Source organism: Aplidium turbinatum, chromosome 12 (assembly GCF_918807975.1).
Source record: "Aplidium turbinatum chromosome 12, kaAplTurb1.1, whole genome shotgun sequence".
In the NCBI taxonomy this organism is placed as follows: domain Eukaryota; kingdom Metazoa; phylum Chordata; class Ascidiacea; order Aplousobranchia; family Polyclinidae; genus Aplidium; species Aplidium turbinatum.
In genome coordinates, this window is record NC_137483.1 from 20532946 (window position 1) to 20557314 (window position 24369).

Consider the following 24369-nt stretch of genomic DNA (forward strand, 5'->3'; position numbering starts at 1 on the left):
ACCTAATTACATAAGATGTCATACAATCAAGGATGAACGAACAAAATAGTTGATTTGTAAAATCGAAGACTACAAATCCGAATTCGTCTGACCGCTATTGGTTATGACGAAAATGTCCAGCTATGGGGTTCAAGATACAAAACAGCGTCTTTTCATTGGCTTTCAAAGCAGAATGTTAAGCGGTGAGGATTTGAATACAGAACAGTGTCTATTGATTCGCTTGCAAAGCACAACTAAAAGATAACGTATAACATAAATAAAAGCTTTCACAATCTTTTGCGGTTCAAACATCACATTAAGAAGCATATTTTCTAGGCTTCACAACATCATGGATCCCAAAAGCAAACATCAAACAAACTATTTCGGCTTACATGTCACAGTACACAACTTTACGGCTGAACTGTAACAAATTACGGATGAGTTAATAGCAAAGAATATGATATAATTGTTAGGAATAAGCTGCGGTCTTCCTCGGCAGCTGCCAGGGATTAGTCTGGAATACGTTTCGGCTTAAAGGCAGATAAGCATCCTCTAATTGAGAATACACGAGGTGGGATATAGTCCTTGCCATACTTTTCTATTCGTCAGCTACCTTCCATAAATATAGGTTGATATAATCAAGGTAATTATTAGGCAAAGGATAGGCTACAATAGAAAATGAACAAGCACGCATGCACGTATGTGAAAAGTGGCAACAAGGAGGATGCCAGTATTGAGAGGTTACAAGATAATCATATGACAAAACGTAAAAGCAAAATTCATAAAAAAGTACATTCGACAAATCAACATCGTGGGAGAATATCTCGGATTGGAAAACGGACGTTTGATGGATAAAGATTAAAGCGGAACCCAACTAAAATCATCAGCATTGTACTGACTGCCAGGTAGACCGTTCCTTTCCACAATATCAGTTCTTTTAACTTGATTTTGAAGAGCGTCCCATGATAAGTTTAACAATAATCGAGTCAGTCGAAGATACGCAGAACCAGTGATGGATTAAACAACTTCAAAGAAATGTGGCGATTATGGGAATATTATGGGAAGCAAACACTCAATTAACAAGCTTGACGAGAAGAATAGAAACTAAAGAAAAAGAGTCAACAGTTTCGACTCAGTTGCTCACATAGATGAACGATCCGTATAGTAAATGGATATGTATTGAGTTAAACTCTATAAAACATTAAACTTTATGTAACCTCCGCAACTCCAGGCTTCATGACATAGTCATGTCAAAGCTTTTTTCCGATGCTCCTACAACGCAGTTACTACAAGGAGCAGCTATAAGACATAATTATACAAATATATATTACGTTTTAATATGCAAAAATTGCACAAGGAGCACACATAGCATACCTCCAGTGTTTTATAAGTCAACGTTTTGTGAGGATAAATCAACGTCAAAATTACAAATGTCACGAGAGTATATTAGTAGTGATTACTCAGCTAGCAAATCAGTTGTTTTGTACATTGATTTACTGTCTGCAGACGTAGAATGAATGCAAAATTCATTGATTGGCTAGGTCGGAGTTGCCAGGCAAATGACGTCAGAAAAGAATGCCCTAGCAACATCCCGAAAGGGTTGGATTATGAAAAACTTAGCTACTCCTCTTGTCACGAAAGGCATGTATATATCTTCAGAGAGATTTTGAGTGAAAGGAAAACTTTTGCAATTGCCGAAAACAATGAACAACATCACACGATGAGACAGCAGCTGACCGTGGTAACAGAGGCGCAGGGAATGAAATGTTACATTTCAAAACCAGTGCAAACATTGTCGTTACTGATAGTTACAATCCAGCTGACAAAATCTGTTTTTCACATTGGTTGAACGTGTGCGAACGTTGAATCAATGTAAAAAAGGACGAGTTTTGTCAGCTTGCTGAACACCATGAGATCATATGATATTTTTTTTTAATATAAAAACGCCGTGTACTCCAAAGTGGTACAACCCTAAATAACAGACTATGTCTTAGTTTAACAATCACTCGTTTCCAGGGAATCGATTTTCGTCAATACAACACTGAATAACGTCGATTCGATGTAACAAACGTTTTCTACAGCTCCCGTGTGGTAACTAATAACTTTCTAAGAGAAACTCTTGGCAAGTCGTGCAGACCGGTAGTCGGATCGAAGTTGAACAAATGTGTGCAGAACGGCGCGGTCCAGGTTCGCAAACTGATCCCCTGAGCATACCTGAGAAGGTATACACAAAAATTATTATAATAAACCTAATCTCTGAAGAAGTCAGTCATGTCTGACTTACGAAACGTAGGCACAACAGCAAGCTATCGCCCGCTACCTCTTGCTGAAGCTCAGCATGTAAACTGGCTACACAAAAGTACGCCGCATCCTTTAAAATGCGGTTCAGTTCTATGGATCTAATTCAGTTTCCCTCGGGACTATAACGCACCATTCGCGTTAGAAAGTGTAAACCATAGCTACCTGCCATGGTGTAGTAGACCAACGGAGTCAGTGCATGTTGTAGAAATAAACGAAACTTCGTTGAAAGCGCACATAAGTTCTACAAAAGTACGATCGGCCCTTTGAATGAGCGAGACTTGCATAACAACTCACATTCTGAAAAGTTAAGGCATTCGGCATGCGAGAAAAAACGTTAATGTCTCAACGTCTTCGCTCCGAAACTTAGCTTTTAATGAAAATAAAATCAGACCGTGTATATTCGTGAGTGATCAAAATCTAAACTAAAACTTAGGGCCAATTACAGAATAGGCTGCGCCAAGTCTCAACCCTTCCCCACCTGCTTCAGGTTCTCAGGAGCTACCACAAGAAGATTGCACAGCGAGTGGAGGCTCTCGAATAATGACGTCACAAACGAGATTTGTAGTTGCTGGGCAGATTTCCTAAAAATCAAATGGAAACTTGTTTTTGTTACGGTTGGTATCAAACATCTTTACATTGAAAAAACAAAACAAAAGCGGAGTATCATGTAGAAAGATCACAGCAAAAAACTGCTTATCAATATCACGTAACAGAATATTAGTGCAACAGAAAACGGTTAGAAAAGCGATGTTTGATCAAAGACGTTGCTTTGTCACAAACAGAATATGAGATCACAATAACCGCGCCAAAAACAAGTTTGACTCCATCAAACGCAGGCCACTTACCCATACTCATTGACATCACATATGGCCATCATCCCACCCATTGAACTGAAGGAATACTGCTGAAGATGTTCGTATATCAACCTGAAGGCATTGAACTAATTGACTTAGGGTTGTAGTCTAACTATTGCCAACTTGACGCACTTTGATGAAGCGCACTCTGTTTTTAAAAGCTTGTCTTGTAGCAGTTTGGTCGAAGACAGGGATCCTTAGTAACAGGGTGGAGGTGTAGGTTACTACCAGGAGCTTGACAGTTATAATGCGATATGTTCTAAGATACAACAACAGCGATCTTTTAGGCGGTCGGTTGAGTTAATTGTTTGAATACTTGGTTAAAAGAATCAGTTTGTGCAAAATTAATCAATGGATCATTAATCGGCAATTTTAATCAGCGGATTAAGGTTGAAGCATCAAAGGAAAAGTAGTCAACAAACTAAACTTTTATTCGCTCGATTTACTTTATCTGTGAGTAATCCACAGGTTGTGCAATCAACCCTAAATCAAACATCATCTGTCAATTTTTTTTTCTACAGATTCTATTTGAATAAGCTGAAGATGCAATTACTATAGCGAAATCGATTCTTAATAAAATACACTAAGAGGTTAGATTGTTGTGCAAATGCCAGCATTTGATGAATGCAAAATAGCAGTCAAATCTTTTAGAAAGTTATATTTTTATGAGATTAAAGTCTTTACTTCTATAAATGTCCTTTTATCCAGCACATACAACAAACGTAACCTAGTTTTGAAGAAAAGTTTAGAAAAGTCAAAGCCATCAAAATTTTGTCCGGTGATTGCTACATATGCGATAGGATGCTTCAACACCGAGATATATCAATATTTCTATCGACTTCTTCTTCCGGGGCATCACAAACCTATGGAACCGCTTCCCGAACTCCTTCAGCACAGCATCCACATTATTGCCATCCAGAGATGTCCTCATCGTCTCCACGACTGTCTTCACATACTTGCACACCTGGAGGAGATCAATAATGTGTCTTGGAGCGAGGAAAAAGATGTATGAGATGCAATGTTGCGAGCTTCTCGTTGACATATCATTTACTTACTTTGACATTTATTGGGTTGGCAAGCAGCTTGACTTAACAAAGAATTTCCACTTTTGACACAATTTCATTAGTAACAAACCTAACCCACAAATGCAACACAAGCCAACTGGTAAGACGCTATTTCTTTTCTGCTAATAATTGCTAGAAAAGATCATAATCCTGATAAACACCAAGAAACTATTTTTTGCAAGTACATAGTGCAGTACTGTATATGCATTTTTCTTGCAGTTTTTGATCTCAGGTACAAAATGTTTGTGTAAAATATTTTGATAGCTAAACATATGAAGGCGATGGATAAGATATTGCACTTCGCTAAACTTGCCCGTTTAATGAAAAAGGGGTAAATTTTGCGAGTGGACAACTGGACATGATCCAGCTGCCTAGTTGGACATTGAATAAACGTTTAATAAAAAAGGCATTGCGTTAACGTAAACCAATGTTGAAAGAATTGGGTGCGACCCACATTTTGACAGGCGGTTGTGAATTGCTTTTCTGGAGGTTGATCCGTGGAGAAGTCCGACTTCTTCTGCCCCGCTCTTAGGATGTGGCGCATCCAACCGATCACGGTGGAAAGGCAGCGATCGATTCCAGTGTCAAGTTGGACTTCCATCCTCTCCCGGACTTTCTTCTTCTTTTGAAGACACTCACTGATGAAGAAAGGGTTCAGACTACAGTGATCTTCTGACAACCCAATCTGCTAAACTGTTATTTTCTACATTGATTCAATGTCTGCAGACGCTGAATTAATAAACACGGATTTTACAAAGTGACCATATTGACATTGCTTCAACGTCTAGCGACGTTGGCAAAATAACCAATATTTCGTGCTAACTGGTTGTAGAATTCGGTTGTTTTACCTTGACTGAAAAAACAGTTGAAAAAATGTAAAACAATCTTTCAGCAGCTGCAAACTAAACCACTTGATTTTCATGTGCGCTAACCGCTATAATGAACAGAACTCAACTTCCCATACAGTAAATCAGTGGGGGTTTTTACATTGATTGTATGCAGACGTTGAACAAACGTAAAAACGACTGTTTTTTGTCTGGGGTAACACTGTGTGTGCAGTGTGCACTAAAATACTGTGCGTTCGCCAAACCATGCACCGCTGTAATGTCACCGTAAGTTAACGTTGATTCAACGACACTAAACGTGATGCGGTTGATAACTGACATTAACTTTATTCCTTCACCTGTACTTCGGTGAAGCACCAACGAGCGGTAAGAGAGTGTCACTGAACTGCTTCTCAAACAAGTGGAAGATTGTGTTGGTCTGTTGGACAACATCCAGGAAGTAGATATTGGGTTCGTTCTGTAACAAGGACAGCTTGTTCACTGTTCAGGTATACATGGTTCAAATCCGGACTTGAGCAAGAAAACAACACATTTATGAGCAAGAAAACAACACAAAAAAAAATTTATGAGCAATTCAATATGACACAAAAAAAGATAGTAATATACATTTTGCATGACTCTTTACCCAAAGCAACTACTGTTTATTACTGTTTTCGTTGTACTTTGATCAACACATATCTCTGTATGGCCGTATAGAGCACAGTAGAGTGCATGTAAAAGATAATCGAACCTTAGGATCAGAAGATGGTATGCTGAGCAACCCAAGGTCGATGGCATACTCGATGTGTTGTTTGCACAGATATTCTAGAAGGAGTTGGAATATTCTAGAAGCATTGCTGGAGAGGTCAGACACAGATGAGAGAAGCTTGCATCGGGCAAAACCCATCTTTGTTTCCTGCAGACGAAGTTAACGTAAACGATGACGCCAAATTGAAGTAACCCATTGCAATGTCTGCAGACGTTGAATCAATGTGAAAAGTACTGGCTTGCTCATTAGGATCTTATTACTAACGTACAGTTCTGGGTACTCGTCAGATACCTGCAAGAGATTGATCGCTAGCTCCTGGGAGAGGTAGGTCTCCCCTGTGTTGGTGGCATTCGAACTGCTGCTCAAGCCAAAGCGGATGCTGGTCTTGTCTGAAATGACAGCCTTCAAATCCTGCATCCCTGCAAGGATAATTAAATAATTATAAAAAATATTCATATTCCTTTTTCGCCCATTGCGACAACATACAGCACATTGCGCATCAAATACGTAACAGACAGCTGGAAGGAGAAATGTGAGATATATTCATTGCTGCTCCCAATTATTCCGGCTTGCCAGTAAGCGTCTTGCCGAAACACAGCCGCGTGCTTTGGAGCGGTGTCGAACCGATGTCTTTTTAAACATCGCACCACTTGGCCATGTAGCCGACGAGTTTTGCTGGTTTTCCACATTAAACCAGCTAAAAAAAAGTTTTACTGGAGCTCGTTTTACTACTAAACGCAACGTAAAAGAAACATGTTTTAAATTTTTTGAATGCAACATTATGCTACTTGGGATGCTCAAAAGTTCGTTTGCTGGCTTTTTTATCATATAAAATACGATGCACGATTCTACCAAGCAGTCGAGAGCGCGCCTTGCAACCCACCTGAATGCAACTGCTTCTTGGTGTGATTCTTGGAGTCATAGAATCTCTGAGATATGAGCATCGCCTTTTCCTTGAGGAAAGCTTCCTCAACTCCAATGTAGGAATCCAGAAAAGTCTGAATAAAAGTAAAAATTAATTTCTTGACGATGCAACAATAAAAAGCATTGTGTCGTAACAATTGTTTGAGTTGAACATTCTAAGCTTAAACAATCAACTTCACAAATATAGATGCAAATCTTGACGATCTGTTTTAGCCTGATGCTGCGAGTTCGCTGTGGTAGTACCGGTTTGCACTAGCTTTCGGAACACAATTCCTAGTCATGAGCAATATTACAAAAGTTGTGAAGTGAACAACCAACATGCTGCTAAACGCAAAACTCAATCTATTCCTTTAACAATTAACTTTCCAAAGAAAAGTTTTGTTGACGTACTAACAGTAAGTTGCACTCTGTCAGTATTGTAATGTATAAAGTTTGTTGGCTTTTCGTGGGCGTTGAAGTACAACCGAGTACAACGATACACATTGTAGTTGGGCAGGAAACGTATGAAGACAATAGAAGTTAAACGAAATAATCGTTAGACCACGATGACAAACCTTAAAAATGTTCTTGGTGAGTTTGTTTAAGAAGTTAGAATCGGAGCCGAGCTTGTAATGAGAAAGCTTGCCGGAAAGGTCAACAGTTTGCCCGTACAACTTATGCAGGTGCTGCAAGTACCTGGAAACATGGCTTCGCTTAGATATGGCCACATAGAGTAGCTACAAAGTATAGAATAATAAGTCCATGCCCTATGTTCTAACTGTAATAAAGCAATTCTAAGATACAGAGTACGGCTATTAGCATAAAATCCAAATTAGATCGACTGCGTGAAAATTACAAATAGCATATCCAGTAAAGTTTCAACCACCATACCCTAAATCTTTCATAAAACAAAAACTGTTTTGATCTCATTATTTAAAATAGATTATATTGCCAAGGTAATGAAAACACTTCTATAACAATGCTTAAATAAATCTATGAACATGTCACAAACTACAGCAACCGCAACTCACTTCTCTGGGTCGGTTTGCCGGTGGTCGTTGAGTTTACTGTTCACGTGATCGCTCAGTTTACTTTGGAATATCTTGGTCACTAGTTTCCCCATAACTTGCTCGGGGGAGGAGAAAACTTCAAGAATTACCTGAATGCAGCAAAGATTTAACAGTCTCATTAGACATGAGGTACCAGGGGTGGCCACTTCTGACTGGGAAAGCATACAAGTTACACAATGCAGCCACAATAGTCTGTGGTCCACTGTGTATTTATGGTGAGGTAGGGAATCTCTCTGCAGTTTCCAACGTATGCAGTGCTAGTTATGAGGATACAAGACTTTACACCGCAGTCCGAATGATGCAAACACGAATGACGTCATCCCTAGGCCGCAAGGCCTGAATGCAGCAAGGCATGAATAACGCGAGACTTGCTTATTTCTTACTAAAACTAATTGTTAGTTTTCAAATATGGCAGTAATTTTGCACTAACTAAACCTTATAATAATTGTATTTTTTAAATACAGTAGTAATTTCATTTGATAAAAGTTATTCACGGTAGCAATTTCAACTTTTCCACAAACAAAATATAAAAATTGTTTTCTGCAAAGTATCAAAGTAAAGGTAGTTATTTCTCACTATCATTCAACAATTAGTTTTAGTAAGAAATAACGAAGTCTTGCGGCCTAGCCATGGCGTCATTCGGACCGCGGCAGTAAGTCGTAGAACGCAGTTATAATCATCACTAAGTGATATGAACAAATAATATTGCATAATGATTCAATCTTGACCAACAGCTTAAAAAGTGACCGATCACACCTTTTTATTTATTTTTTCAGGGTCGCACAATATCTTCACAGGTACTTCCTTTGCTATATATTGATTGCATTTTCATCAATAACCTTCATGGCATCACACGCCGATGCTAAGTGGTATTGGCTAATAAAACATTAGTAGTAAAAGTGTCGTGGTACACTTACAATCTTACACAGATGCTACATTTCTGCTTTCCATATGAAAACGTGAAAAGTGAGACTTGAAAGCACATGTAGGGCAATAGTACAACATGCGTGCAGAAAAATGACGCATGTGCACTTTGTGCAGGTAGTTACAAGGATAACTCTGTTCTACAAACACATCGATCAGAATGTCTACCTTGTGCACTTTCGCACATAGAGTTATCACTTCAGAGAAAATCTCGTTCCTGTTATAGAATGAATTTTGAATGCTCTCATCAATGAAGGCATCGATGCAATGCTGGTATCCTGGGAAAAAACAAGTATGGGGCATGAGAAAGAGATTTGACTAACGAAAAAACTTTAAAATTGTAAAATAAAAGCGATATCTTTTTATAATAGGTTGTTTATTATTGTCAATTGTCACATTGCTCAATGATAAAGCAAGGTGCTACGTAAACGTGAGGTATCAAACTCGACATCTTATCATTGTAATTCTAAGATGACAACATCGTGCTATGCAGCATGCAGTTTTAAAAAATGTTAGGAATATTGAATATGGAGCGTTTCACACGAAAATAAAGTTTTTTTAAAAAAAGATTAAACTTTAAAACTAACGCAGTTGAAGAAATACTTCAAAAGATCAAAGGTATTTCACCGATTGTTTGAAACGGACAAAAACTTGAGCTGCAGTAAGCGAACAACTGATTGTCCAACTATAGACGTACAACGCAGGAGCAAGGCAACATGTTATTTCAACTGATCGTTGACAAGTTGTGCGATTGAGCAACAAACCTTTGAAGTGAGAGAGAGTGGAAGCCAAGCCTTTCATTTTTCCTATTTCATTGTTTCGGTGAGCTTCAGAAAATTCGTTTAAGAGTTCTTGCTCAATGGAATGATACTTGGCGACGATGCTTCCCTTTACCTGTCAGAAAATCGGTTAAAATGTTGCTCAAGTTTTTGTGAACAATCAAAAAGCAATTATTCAACAACCAAAAAATTCCTAGTGGGCAGAGCAGGGTTGTAGTGAGTAGCTACCCGGGTGGGTTGGGTTTTTTATAAAAAAAAACTAGGCTAGATTTACAAAACTAGATGTTGCCAGATGAAGAATTCTATTCCAATTTAGGAAAATTTTCAAGCTGTTCAAAAAAATCTTATGGCAAAATGCTTGTGACAAAACAAAGCTTTTTCTCAAAAACTTTCAAAGTGTTATTTTTAACAACTAATCAAATAAATACAGCAAAGTTTGAGTGTTTATCGGGATTGTTATCTTTTCTAGGATCAGTTTTGTTGCAACCATTGGTAGAAAAAAATCATATTCTTGTTACATTTAGCAGGTTAGTAACCAGTAACTTAGTGTCTAGGAACATGATTTTTCGTATGAATGGATATTGCATAAATAATAGTTAACTTATTCTTAAACCAATAAACAAATTCCGCTCTTGCCCATAAAAATCCAGACGGGCTGGGTTTTATTAAAAAAAAACGTTTTTTTTTTAAAACCTGGGGCAGAGTCACAAAAACGCTTTCGCAGAGTGTTTGTAATGTTTTAAATCTGAATTTAAAATCCACACAGGTTATAAGATAGCAAAAAACTAAAATGCATAAAACACTTAAAGCTTTGATGAAATAAAGAAGCCGAGAAAGGACCGGGATTGAAGTTCTGCAATGGAGTAAATCTTAAGATGAAAATATAGATACTTTTGCTCTTCAAAATGATGCGGTACCTTAGCAAAACGGTCATAGGGTAGCTCCTGTGCAATCAAATGAAGTTTATGAACGATGTCGGCTGCATCTCGCACTTTGTATGGGTTTACAAACACTTCTGACTTGAAATCATCTTTTAAAAACTCATCGAAATACCTGAGAAAAGTATGTAATCATTACGGAATGGCCCGTTTCGGCTAGTCCGATTGGGCTGATCCGATTCGGCTAGTCCGATTCGGCTATTACCCTTTTCGGCTACAGCCCGATTCGGCTAGTCCGATCCGATTCGGCTAGTTCCCTATTGGGCTACAGTCTTTAGCGGTTAGTTCCCTATTCGGCATTTTTTTGAAAATCCAACGATAATCCTTCTGTAATCCAACAAAATCCAACATCGTTTCTTTTGCATTCCGACAAATTTAGCGAAAAATGTTTGAATTATTAAATTTATTTTATAGTTGAAATTATCGAAGCTTTAGATGAGTGGGGTTTAGACCTAACCATTGAGATCTTAAAACTAAAAAGCGAATTAAATTTATTTTTGAACTATTAATGTTTGCTCAGATTAAATTGACATGTATCATGCGTCGCCGTCTGCATGCAAACTTAGAATATATTAGAATCCTCAACTATTACAAAATTCTAAATCCAACGACGCCTTCTGTTTATTTACAGTAGAGAATTTTGTATTTTGATCTCGAAGCTTTAGATGAGTGGGGTTTAGACCTAACCACTGAGATCATAAATCATATTTATGACACCGGCATAGGCGCCGACTTTTAATTTTGCACGGGGTGGCGGATAGCACAATATGGCAACCTAAAAACTTTCAAACTGCATGTTTTTGTTTTTTACTAAGCGTGTTTCGTAGATGCAATTGTCTTTTCACACCTGATTTGTAGCTCGATTATTTACAAAACAACTTTACAACAAACCACAGGAAGTATGTCGTGAATTTTATTGTTACGTTGTCGCTCCGACATTTAACATTTGGCAAAAGTATTTTTGCGAACGGCAGCTCTGTCAATCCAACTGTTAATCAACTGGTCAAGTTGTAACCGTTAAGCTTCAGCTTGATAAACATTTAAAATTAGGATGTGGTTCTATCGCTGTTGCGTCATGGTAGATCACAAGTAGGTTTTTATGCGCCTGAGTGCACTACTAAACGATCGCTCCGCCTCGCAGGTGGTGGAAGGCAACGACAAGTATATTTTCACAATGCAGACCACGTTTGGAAGCATTAATGATCTTGTTTCATTGCTTGCAAATAGATCAAACAGTTGCGACAGTTGAACGCTTTTTCGGTGGCATCTTTAAGCTGAATAAAACTGGAATGTCGGGGAAAACTTTTACTGGACGACTTTTTGTAATTTTTTCTATGATGTAACAAGCAACTCCTAACTTATGTCAGACCAATAAATTCCCTCCTCAAACTTTTACAGGACAACTTTTCGTAATTTTTTCTATGATGTAACAAGCAACTCCTATGTAAGACCAATAAATTCCCGCCTCACAATTTGTCACGCATTGACACGCAATATTACATTATTACTGCATGAAGTAGATAACAAAGTAGAAATTAAAGCAAGAAGTAGATGACAGTACACTCCAATTGAAATCGGAAAATAATTCAAAATGCAAAATCTTGACTAATTGAAAAAGGTTGCTTTCATTATTGGAAATTGGCAGGGGGTGTAGCTTTCCTCGAATAGAATCATGTAAACGTGTAAATTTGCAGAACGTTAAAACTGCTACTTTACTAGGTGCACTTTTTAAATAAAAACTCAAAAAGTTTCGAAAATTGCATTTTTTTTAATAAAATTTGAAAATAGCTATTCATTTAGGAGGTGGAGCTATAAATCATCGAGATAATTTTATTTCCAAGTATTTTATAGCTGGCATAATTTATAGCGATATTATGAGCAGTTTAAAATTTTTCAAAAAAGATTTTTGTGGGAGGCAATGGAAAGATCGTATTTTATTGATCAATAAATCCCATTGTAAACCTAACAATTGTAACAATGACTTATGAAAAGTAACAAATAAAACGATCGCAACAACAACAAGGAAAAAACTCGTAGCCACGTGTTGCATAATCTTCACGTAGCTTGATGTTCCGCGAGTATCATGCTTGTGACAAAAACAATCATTTTCTTCGCAATACTGTATTGGTTCACCTCTTGCTTTACGTTGACTTGAAGCGAAAACCAATGATCAAAAAAAGATTTAAACGTCCGTTCCAATTACATTTATTTGCAGTAAGTAATGTAACCTAAACGGGGTGGCTGCCATCATGCCATAGAGGTTATGGGGTGGCGTGGCTGGCCACCCCGTAAGTCGGCGCCAGTGGATGCATTAGACATTTGCATTTTTGTAATGATTTTCAAGCGAAACAGAAGTGTTTTGTTAGTTGTTCGAGTGTGTTATTGTTCAAAATACATGTAAAAACTTACATACGAGTTATTAATTAGAGATTAGCATAAATTTGATGCTTTAAAACAAAGTCATATATTATCATATATTTCAAAAAATAAAGTCATATTTTTCAATTTTTTAGGTAAAAAAAATGGCCCTAGTAATAAGTAATAGCACAACGTCACTATCAAAGCAGTTGTAATTATTAGGGTAGGCCAGTCCGTGGTGCATTCCCAGGTCCAACGTCAATGCAGGTGAACAATGGTTGCGATTATTACAATTCAAGTACTTGACATTTCTTGGCACATTTTCTCAAATGATCAAAATATAGTCATCATAACACACATTATTACCTGATTTGTTGCCACACAAGTGTGGATGCGAGCCTTGCATTTCTCATCACGTCGGGAACAACGCCAGTATTTCTTAAGCCCGTCTGGACTATATTGAGCTAGTTGAAACATGTAGCCATCATGTAGAAAAACCTCACCTTTGCGCTGCGTACTAATCGATTCCTCTGCCATGATCAAGTAACATCAACTGAGAGTCTAACGAAGGAACTAACCAAAGGAATTTCAGGTCATGTAACGCCGAAACCCAGGTTTACTCTAAACTGCCACTTAGGTTTTAACTTCATCTTTTATGGCAAACGCTATTTGGCAACTGTCTTTTTTTCGTTGACACGTTTTGGCTGAGACTTCATCTCATTAACCCCTATTGGTAATCATGAAAACTGTTATTTTCATGTAAAACACATATTTTGAACGAACCCAGACATCAAAACTCGTCATTTTTACATTGATTCAACGTCTGCAGACGTTGAATGATTGTAAAAATGACGGATTTTGCCGTCTGGGAAAGCACTCAAAGGTAAACACTGGATAAAATGCAAGAATGCAAAAGATACCATATTGTCGAATTAAAATACAAAATCCTCTAAATAAACAGAAGAACCGGACATACATTTCTCTGTTATCATTTTTAATGTAAAAATTCCTTTTGTGGTCCCTTTGTCTGAAACAAATAAAAACTGTGCTGTTGAAATTTCCGATTGTAGTTTTGGTCTCAATCTCATCAACATGATTCGGAGTGAGCTGTTTGTTACGTAATTCACAAGGCTAATTGTTCTGTGGAGTGACCATTCTGTTGATCCGTTTTTTTTTGGTAAAGTTATGAATATGGAACGTACCATATCACTAGGGATGTAACCGGTGTCATAAATATGATTTATGATCTCAGTGGTTAGGTCTTGACTCCACTCATCTAAAGCTTCGAGATCAACTATTGTGGAATAAAATACAAAATTCTCTAGGCTACTGCAAATAAACAGAAGGCGTCGTTGGATTTAGAATTTTGTAATAGTTGAGGATTCTAATATATTCTAAGTTTGCATGCAGACGGCGATGCATGATACACGTCAATTTTATCTGAGCAAACATTGATAGTTCAAAAATAAATTTAATTCGTTTTTTAGTTTTAAGATCTCAATGGTTAGGTCTAAACCCCACTCATCTAAAGCTTCGATGATTTCAACTATAAAAGAAGCGATATTACAACATTCTCTAAATAAACAGAAGACGTAGTTGTCCATTTTATGTGAGCAAACAGTTAAATTTAATAGTTCAAACATTTTTCGCTAAATTTCATTTCAATTTGTTTTTCTTTGTCGGAATGCAAAAGAAACGATGTTGGATTACAGAAGGATTATCGTTGGATTTTCAAAAAAAATGCCAAATAGGGAACTAACCGCTAAAGACTGTAGCCCAATAGGGAACTAGCCGAATCGGATCAGCCAAATCGGACTAGCCGAATCGGGCTGTAGCCGAAAAGGGTAATAGCCGAATCGGACTAGCCGAATCGGATCAGCCCAATCGGACTAGCCGAATAGTAGCAGACCCTAATCATTAAATGATCAAAAAGCATATGTATGATATTATGTAGGTTGATAGAGGCTTCTCATATTAAGACTGGTTGGGTAACTGAGAAAAAATCATTCAGACAAAAATAAAACATAAATACTGTATCAGAATAAAATGACAAAGCAACGCATTATCTTTCAAACTAAAAACTGTTAAAAATATGAATTTACACAATACAGAACCTTACTTTAACCCAAATGGTTAACTATATCATATATATTTAAATATAATTTTTTTGAAATGAATTACTTCATTAACTGCAAGGCTTCAGCAGCATGAGCACGGGGGGTATTAATGCCCTCAAGTTGGTCTCCAAGATGAACAACTTTGGTGGCAACTGAGTTGATTTGGTCTTCCAAAGACTGCAAATAACAAAACCTTTATCAAAATACAAAAATTAAACCTATATATAACAAAAATTTTGCATGTTTCTTGCATAGCATTTGCTGTCAAATATCCAGTTGTTAGACTATAAAATTGTAGGATAATTTGAAGTTGCTTTTGCACCTAAAACATTTTCTAAACGATTACTTATACATATAGTAGTAAAATATAATTCAGCTACAGTGACATATCGCTACAGTAGCATGAAAATTGAATGAGAGCTACAGTAGCATTGTTGGTTGCAAATTCCTGTTTTTAAACTACAGGTAGAATCTGTTAATAGTAATATTTTGTGATAATGACACTTTTGTATGTCCCATGTGAACTTGAAATAACGTTATATAAACCTTGCAATTTTACTGTATTTTTACGTGTTTGTGGTGCAACAATGTTGTTTAGGCACTGAATAAATCACAAAGAATTTTATGCTAACTGGCTTATTATAAACTACCTAGCAACATCACAAGCAGATGCAAGTCTGATTTTGTATATTCAGAAAACATCGCTGTGTCTGCAAGTTTGATCAATGTATGATGTAATTCTCATATACTTAATAAGGTTAAAACTTGAACATTTTCTCAGTCTAAAACAAAATATCTGCATTGATCAAAGCTAAGTTATGAGTTTACATTAATACACACTTACACAGCTGTTTTAGTTTGCTGCTTACTTTCTTTGTTTGCAGTGACTATTCTTACCATAATTGCACATGTTCACTTGAGCATGGCATATTCTTTTCTTTCAATTTCTTTTTAAAATAAAAAGCAAAAGAACAAGGATAAAAAAGTGCATAAAAAAATCTTTAAACCAGCTTTAAATTCAAGAGTTTTTTGGGATTCCAATTCAAGAGTGGGTTGGGATTCCAAATGATATCAGTTCGACACTTCCCGGAAGCACTATTTTTAAACAAAACTCTAATTTGAAGTGATTCAATATCGTCACTACCTTTTTGTGTTGAATTTTTAATTTGAATGCAGGCAATTTTTTATGTCTAATCAAACATAAGTAATAAAGCTAAAGTTTTATTCAATTTGCTGGAATTTGAGAAATTCCCTGGGTAATTTTTCATTTGTCATAAGGGGATGTGACCACATTTGCCAACGAACTTGCACGTGATTTTTGTTTCAACATATAACATTTTTGCTGCTAACAAGTAAGCCTGGTGGCTGTAAAAAGTAACAATTACAATACTTGTTTCAAAAGATAGGTTTATCAATCCATTATTTAAGAGTTTCAGTTTGGCAATTTGTTTTGTTTTATTTATCGCCGAAGTCTTTATACGTTTATGCATTGTGCAACTTGACATTTTGCAAAAAGATATTGAGCTGACGTATTAAGCAAGCCTGAGCACATATTGAGGTCAAACATCATGCTCGTCTGAATGTGTGCAACTGTGCATATAGCCTCAAGGCCTATAATCACAATATGGTATATATAATACAGCCTCTACCTTCTTTGTCAGCTAGAAGATTAAACTAGATTAAATATATAAATAACAGTTTTGATCAGTCAAGTATTTCATGAAGCATGAGAAACAAACACTATTCACATATTTAAAAGTTAGGTGAAATAACTTTATAACGAAAAATTCTACCTGAAAATGTGTAAAAGCTATTTGATTGCTCTTCTGAAGATCTGTGACCTTTTCGGCATTAGCCCTCGCCTCTCGCTGCAATGATGTTTCCAACTTTTCTACTTTGCGTTGAATTCGGCCATCTAAGATTCGTAGCTCAGCAATGTGAGCAACAAATTCATTGTAAAGTTGCTGCAAGTTAAAATGAAAGTTAATACAACATCTACTTTAAACAATTATTTTCAATCTAAGAATAGGTACCGTACCGGTAAAGAAAATAAGAAAATACTTACATTAATTCAACGATTATCAATGTAAAAATGACGAATATCGAATTGTTTGTTAGTGCATTGAAAATAATAATTGAAAATAATAAAAAACAAAGTCAAACTTGAGGGTTGAATCCTTGTGCGCCTCCTTTAGTTCCACCACCATGTGTTCTCCATGCTAATCTTTCAACATACTCATCTGGATCAAAAGGGTCTTCAAAAAGTTCAGCTGAAGCCATTACTCAAAACAATTGCAAATACAAAACAATCAGGTAATACTGTGTACGGGGTAATATATATATATATATCTTACTGTGATGGTTCTACCATTCTATCAATGAACACCTGTAAAAAGAAAAAAATAAGTTGGCACTATTTCACTTTCAATAGGCTACTGTTACTGGTTTCTCAACACATGTAAGCCTATAAGGTAATATTAGAATATTATGTGGTTACCGTAGAATACCGTACTTCTGGCGACCTTTTGGTCGTTTGCTGCCAACTATGTTTGCAAACTATACATTTTTTTTCTTACCAACAAAAACAAACTAACTAAAGTACAACTACAAAACTAAATTCATATGCAAGGCTGCCAGATGGTGTTTTATATTGCCACTAAAATGTAGCCCAAACGTAGACCAATCATTGATAACTTGAAACAAGCCTAAGAGTAGTCTAAAATTTTCACAAATTGAAGTTAAAAAACAAGTTTTTCAGATAAACATGGTTTTATTTTGTGAAATATGGTTTAAAATATAACAAAATATATAACTAAATTCAACTGTTTTTGCCGAGTGATTCAGTGGTGCGTGTGATCTTCGTCTGGCTCGTACTCCCAAGGATATGAGTTCGATGCTTCCAAGACTAAAGAGGTGTTTTGTTTTTAACTAAATTCTCACCCGAAGTGACTCAATCGTTAGGCTACGCATTTTTGTGGCCGTTCAGTTTAGTTTGTTTTTAGTTCTGACCATCACAACGAAAAATCAGTTTAAAATATGACAAGGTCGTAACACCTAAATTTTTTATAAATATAGAATTTTAAAGAAAAAAAACTCACTAGCAAATTTTTTCTCTTCTAAATATATAAAATTTTTATTAAGGTGTTACGACCGTGCCATATTTTAAACTGATTTTTCGTTGTGATGGTCAGAACTAAAAACAAACTAAACTGAACAGCCACAAAAATGCGTAGCCTAATGATTGAGTCGTAGCGTAGCCTAACTAAAGATTTGAGTAAGCCTACAAGACGTGTCTGCGGCTGCTTGGGCAGACCATAAATGGAGTTCTGAATGGAAGTCAAGCGCCACCAAACTCTATTCGTTTATCCCCGACCAGGGATATCTAGAGAAGGGGATATGAAGGCTCGCAGCGATTGCCTTATTCTCATGACACTACCAGGGCGGTAGTTTGTAGTGCTTTAAACACAGTGGCGCGGGAACTATTTTTCTCTAGGAGGGGCTGAAGCTGCCATTAGTGTTGTGAGCTTCTGGGGGGCTTCGCCCCCCAGACCCCCCTTGTGTAGGGAAACGTTTAAAACTGGTAGCAACTTTTATAGGTCCCTCCTGTGTGTAAAACGACGCCAAAACACACACATTGTAAGTTGTAAGAAACGAAGAACGGCAGCAACAAAGCAGCTGTTCAGGAAATTAAAAAGTAAACGAACAAATTAGAAAGTGATGTGAAAACGACAATTTGTGGAAATGAGTTCTCACACTCTTTCGAAGATTGCCTTTCGCTCAGGTTTTTCTCTAACTTGTATGAACTGTGTCATGAGCTTTTTGACATCGACAGCGTTCAAAATGTTTTGGTGGACATACATCAACGCAAGATGAGTACCGTACGGTAAGTCTGTATTGTGTCATTGAGCTTCTCAACCACGTTTTCAGGCGTCTTAGAGCAGAAAAAGAACTTTCTGATGATGCAGCTGAAACCGGGAGGCAAAGGCAGAGCTCCACGAATTTTCACGTTTCTTTGAAAAGATCAGTGTTGGAGGGTTTGGTTGCGATAGTATCTCAGCAACCTTTTGAACGGAGTTTGCGGTTTTTCCACTTATACAGCATCGCTGAGCAAGGTAAGTTCCGTTTTAGGCGATTTTTTCTGATGGCATCCGGTAACCTGATCTCAGTATCAGATTCTTCCTCACCGTTTGCACAGCTCAGAAGGGCCTTTTCTCTGGTGGCTGCTGTAAGCTGATCCACTTGGTCGAATCTTCGATCAAGCTCAGCTTGAACAACTCAAGGGCTTTGATGTATTGCCGTTTCCACGCTCCTTCTCCCGCAGACGACAAAGCATCCGATTCCTCTGTGTTTCAAAATTTTGCTGAAGTTTTGCTCACTCGGAGATCCTTTGGCGTCTTTAAGCTATTGGCAGACGCTGGGACGTTCGCTGCTTCCTCAAGCTTGGAAACGGATTCATCTTTTCTGAGATTTTTGATCCGTTTGCGGAAACTGGTGATGGATCCAAAGCTGAAGAAGCGGAGATCTTCTTGTTTTGGAGCTGTCTAGCGACGGCTTCTGCAGGCTGAAAAACTTCACCTCTGCAGGTAATCGCAAAATAAAGCCGCAACGTGTGTGCTTATTTTACCAAGCTGAATAGGCTATCTTTGCACGTGCGTCTCCTTCCATTGCACTATCTATTGCCATGTCGGTCAGACATTGCAACAGGGGAGGGTAGCACTTAACAACACGAACGAGGGCAGAAGCACGAAAGCACCAACGAGTAGGACACAAACCCAGAAAATTGCAGGCAACTTCATCGGAACCAAAAAACGACATGAATAAAGATTTACGTTTAGACGATTCACGAATTACAACTGCCTTGAACGAAGTTTAAGGCATCGGCAATAAGCCTCACCTCCTTTACAACGTCTTGCAAAATCAAATCGAGAGCATGATTACTGCAGTGAATGTATAACGATCCAAGGCATAATGCTTTAAGTTCGGCCGCACTCCGTTATAACAACCAGATCTCTTGCTGTTCTATGCTGTAAGTGTAAAGTGAATATTGCAGAATGATGTCCAATAAACGATGGAACGCCGTGTTAGTAGGGAGGGTGGCTGGAACCGCTACTGCGAGGTATAGTTCCCTGTGAATGACGACTCTTTATTTCAAATGATGAGCGCGATCACACGTAATAGGAACTCGATCGATTCATCGTAGCAATTATTGCTCGAATAATTTTCTGAAAATATGTTATTTACCTTAAATTATCAGAATTTTCTAGGGGGGGCTGAAGCAATTATCCAAAATTCCAGGGGGGGCTGAATTAGCTCTAGGGGGGGCTGAAGCCCCTTGAGCACCCCTACTTCCCGCGCCCTTGTTTAAACATGTGGTTCTTTTTAAAATCGTAGAAACTTTTGTAGTGCAGCTGATACGATGAGCTACAGAAGACAGTTAGGGAAATGTTACATAGAGCATATTTAAAGAATACTTGTTTAGCCTACAAAGACAGTTGAAAAGTTACCAGTAAGCTGTTTTTATAACAAAACCTTTGCAGGAGGCTAGATGTAAAGCAAGTATATGGGTAGTTGAATTAACAAGCAACCACGAGCATGCAGTGAGCATCCAAGCCTGATGTTAATAGCGCAATGCAAGTTTTCATAACAAGATTTCTTAAACTTCTATTGGTGCCAATTGTCTTTTTACGATAAACACAGATTATTTACGATAAACAAAAGCCCTTCTATTGTCAGACGTAATAAAAGCCTTCGTATCCCCTTCTTTAGATATCCCTGTCCCCGACGCCGACACACGCCCCATCGACCTAACACTACCCAGACAGGCATGGGTGCGCTTTAACCGTATTCGTTCGGGCTTTTCCGCTCAACCATGCACCAATTGGGAATGGCCTCTTCCTCCTCCTATGAATGTGGTGCCGAGGAACAGCAGACCGCGCAGACCACATCATCAATGACTGTTCCATCTTCAAGCCAGTAGCCTACCTAATGGAGTAGAAGGTCTGCGTGTCATATGACGAAACCATCAAAGACTGGCTGCTCTCTATAGTAGCCTTCCAGTGTAGTCCGGGAACATCGTGAATCTGGGGTGGTAAAAGGATAGACGCTCGGCCCCAGAGGCTCACACGACGACGACGCCATAATTATTTTAAACTGATTGTCCTGCTTTATAATAATTATAATAATCGTGTTTTTATTTCCGCCCATAGCGATAACATACAGTACACTGCAATCACAGATGCAAATGCGATGCAACAGACGACAGGAAGCAGCGAAGTGACATAGGCCTATAGTCTTCAAGTCAGCTGCTCCCCTTATTTTGGCTTGCCATTAAGTGTCTTTACCGAGACACAACCGCGTCCTTTCGAACGCCGCGCAGACGTTCACACCACTTGGTTATCTGGTATCATGCACGCTATATATAACGTCCGCGTTTTGTCGCTTCTACCTTTTTCTAGATCTCTGCTATGTTTGCCATATACGGTACTGTTTTTTCGTTGTGATAGTCAAAATTAAAAACAAACTAAACGGCCACAAAAATGCGCAGCCTAACGATTGAGTCACTTCGGGTGAGAATTTAGTTTAAAAGAAACACCTCTTGAAAGCATCGAACTCATATCTTGGTAGTACGAGCCAGACGAAGATCGCACGCGCCACTGAATCACTCGGCAAAAACAGTTGAATTTAGTTATATATCCACCTTTTTTCAGCAACAGCTCGCATGCGCATTAAAAGCGACGTAAAGATTAAAAAAAAGGCATGGAACGGCTGTATTTACGGCGCCGTAAAAGCATCCACTTCCTACAGATTAACGCTGTATTTTGCAAACAAAAAAGTAGTTTTATTTGTGAAGAAAGGAGCGTTCTTTCCGGGTATCAGCACAAGGCTAAGCACTCACTAGTAGCATAGATACTAGTAGGCTATAGCGCAGGGATGCCAGGCTGGCATTTTAAATGCCAAGTTTCAAAAAGTTGGCATTTTTTATGTTGTTTGGCCACAGTATAGAGACTGTGGTTTGGCATGAAAAAATCCTGTTTGGCATTTTTTCAAAATGCTTTTTTTTGAAGAATACGGTACTCTCAAGAATAAAAATAGCTAGGTTGTGCAATATCAGCAAGTGTATGCTGAGCTTTATTGCAGTTTTAACCATTTTTTACCGAATCATTACTTTTTAATAAAGAAACCTTCGATTTTGCAGCTTTTTGCCTATTTGGCATTTTTTGACCAGTTGTTTGGCATATTTTCCATAAGTGGCCTTGACAACCTTGGTACAGCGAGCAGTTGCATTTTGCTGACCATAACAGTGTAGCATACCGTAGCTTCCATGCTAGCCGTAGACCATCCAATTAACTGTAAGGTAGCTATGTTTCTCGGAGAAACACAAGTTTTATTTATTGTGACTGTGAGAACAGTGGCGTAGCCAGGAAAAAAATTGGGGGGGGGGCAAATATTTGATGAATTGAAGAGAACGACAAAGTGTTGGATTTAAGACATCGCCACCTGATGTGCAGTGGCGTATCCTGGTGGCTTGAGCAAGGGGAAGCAATGAAACTGGTGGGGGTTAGAGTAGAGCGTGCCGAAGACACTTGTATTCTAGGGGTCCGGGGGCATGCTCCCCCGGAAAATTTTTGCAAAATTACACTTAAATAATGGGTTATAGCGCTTTCTGGAAACACTTAAAGGGTACGGTAATATTTGTATGAAATTTATTAGCAGATAAACAGCTATTAACTTATTAAAAGTAGCTCTTACACACGAACGGGCAAAATCTGCGGCTAAAATTAGAGAACACCAAAAACTCAGCTACACAAAAACCCAAGAGAGTAAGCCATTCTGAAATTGTTTCCACAAATTAGTTAAAAGAAACGTAAATCGAGTAAATTTTGCACGATTTACAATTTTCAAAATTTATTGGTGTCTTTCTGTATGTCTAAAACAAGTCCTTGGGGTGTTAATAGCCAGATGTCTTGGAAAACGTTATAAATTTCTACAAATTTTATTATATTTTTAACAAAGGGCTCAACTTCGGAATCCAAACTTTGAAAATTTGGGGGCCATGGCCCCTTTCGCCCCCCCCCCCCCTGGCTACGCCTATGTGTGAGAACCTTCATCAGAGTTGCCAGTTGTGTGGTTATCCTGCAGTATTGGGCTAGCTTTATTTGGGAGTCGTTGGAAAATTTTAGCAGTCGAGGGAAAATTTTGGTATTTGCTTTTTTTTGTTCCATTTTTACCAATTATTTTTTATTTTCACTACCGGTACCATATATTTTGTGTACATTTCTCGTATTTTAAGCTTGTTTTATTACTTGTGGCGATTAGGCTACTTATCCACTACGTAGTCTGCTCCAATGGATGCAACCTAATTCGTACCATGAACAATTCGTACCGGTACCGTCAGTTCGTACCTTGAAAAGATCGAGAGAAAAAATTAAAAAAGCCAAAGTCGCTGATTGCAGTTTCCACAAACATTTTAAAATTTTCCGCAAACAAACAAACAGTCCTAGAATCATTACCAGAAATTTTAAAATGTTTGCGAAAACTCCGATCAACCCTAACCTCTAACCCTTTTAAAATGTTTGCAGAAACTCCGATCCACCCTAACCCTTTTAAAATGTTTGTGGAAACTGCGATTAGCATCTTGGCTTTGTTTGTTTGTTTTTTCTCTCGATCTTTTCAGTTTGTTTGTTTGCGGAAACACCCTAACCCTTTTAAAATGTTTGTGGAAACTGCGATCAGCGACTTTGGCAAACTCTTAGGATCATTACCGGAAATTTTAAAATATTTGCGGAAAAACGAAAACTGCGATCAGCGATGTTCTATTTTTTCTCTCGATATTTTTAGTTTGTTTGTTTGCGGATACCGCTAACCGATACTCCGATACCTTAACCCTTTTAAAATGTTTGCGGAAACTGCGATCAGCAACTTTGGCTTTTTTTAATTTTTTCTCTGGATTTTTTCAAGGTATGAACTGACGGTACAAATTGTTCATGGTACGAATTCAAGATCAAGCTGCGCTGGTTCGACTCTGGGGGTGTGCGCTTAAGCAATGCACGTTGAGGACTGCTCTCCATTCAGCTTCATCTAAAACTAATAGATCTATGGAATATTTCCTGGCAACAAGACTTTAACAATTGGAAACTTGACTCTGTCAATCTCGATGACCGGCCTGCGTCAGTGATTCAAAGCCTCTATAGTCTATATATAATAGGGTGGCCCTTAAAAATCATTTTTCTGAAATTTACTGCTCCAAACCCTTAAAAAGTTTCGTCCTTACAAAAAATGAGGTCTTGCAAAAAAATTGTAAATTTGAAGATAATTTAGAGGGTGCACAAGACCCCTCAAGTTCCGCATCCCCCCAAACATGCAAAATTTGGATATCTCGAAAACCGCTTGAGTTAGAGATGTGCTTTTGGTGTCTGAAGATGCAGAAGACAAGGTTTTCTATATGCTTTCTGAACATTGAATATGCCTATCTTGAGTAGAAAAGCAGTA

General features: G+C 37.9%; 1 protein-coding gene across 1 annotated transcript; it reads right to left on the reverse strand.

The window, feature by feature from the left end:
* Positions 1-2: 2 nt before the first annotated feature.
* On the reverse strand, positions 3-17258 carry LOC145780498 (exocyst complex component 5-like). Its single transcript, XM_082592115.1, has 17 exons — positions 17044-17258; positions 16674-16844; positions 14945-15057; positions 10385-10520; positions 9453-9582; positions 8857-8966; positions 7726-7853; positions 7270-7390; positions 6675-6789; positions 6083-6210; positions 5774-5938; positions 5382-5500; positions 4653-4836; positions 3998-4098; positions 3126-3206; positions 2759-2861; positions 3-2193 (listed from the first exon to the last, which is right to left on the reverse strand). Exons 1-17 carry the CDS (start codon positions 17158-17160, stop codon positions 2086-2088), a joined length of 2130 nt encoding a protein of 709 aa, XP_082448241.1. The 5' UTR covers positions 17161-17258; the 3' UTR covers positions 3-2085.
* Between the last annotated feature and the right edge of the window lie 7111 nt (positions 17259-24369).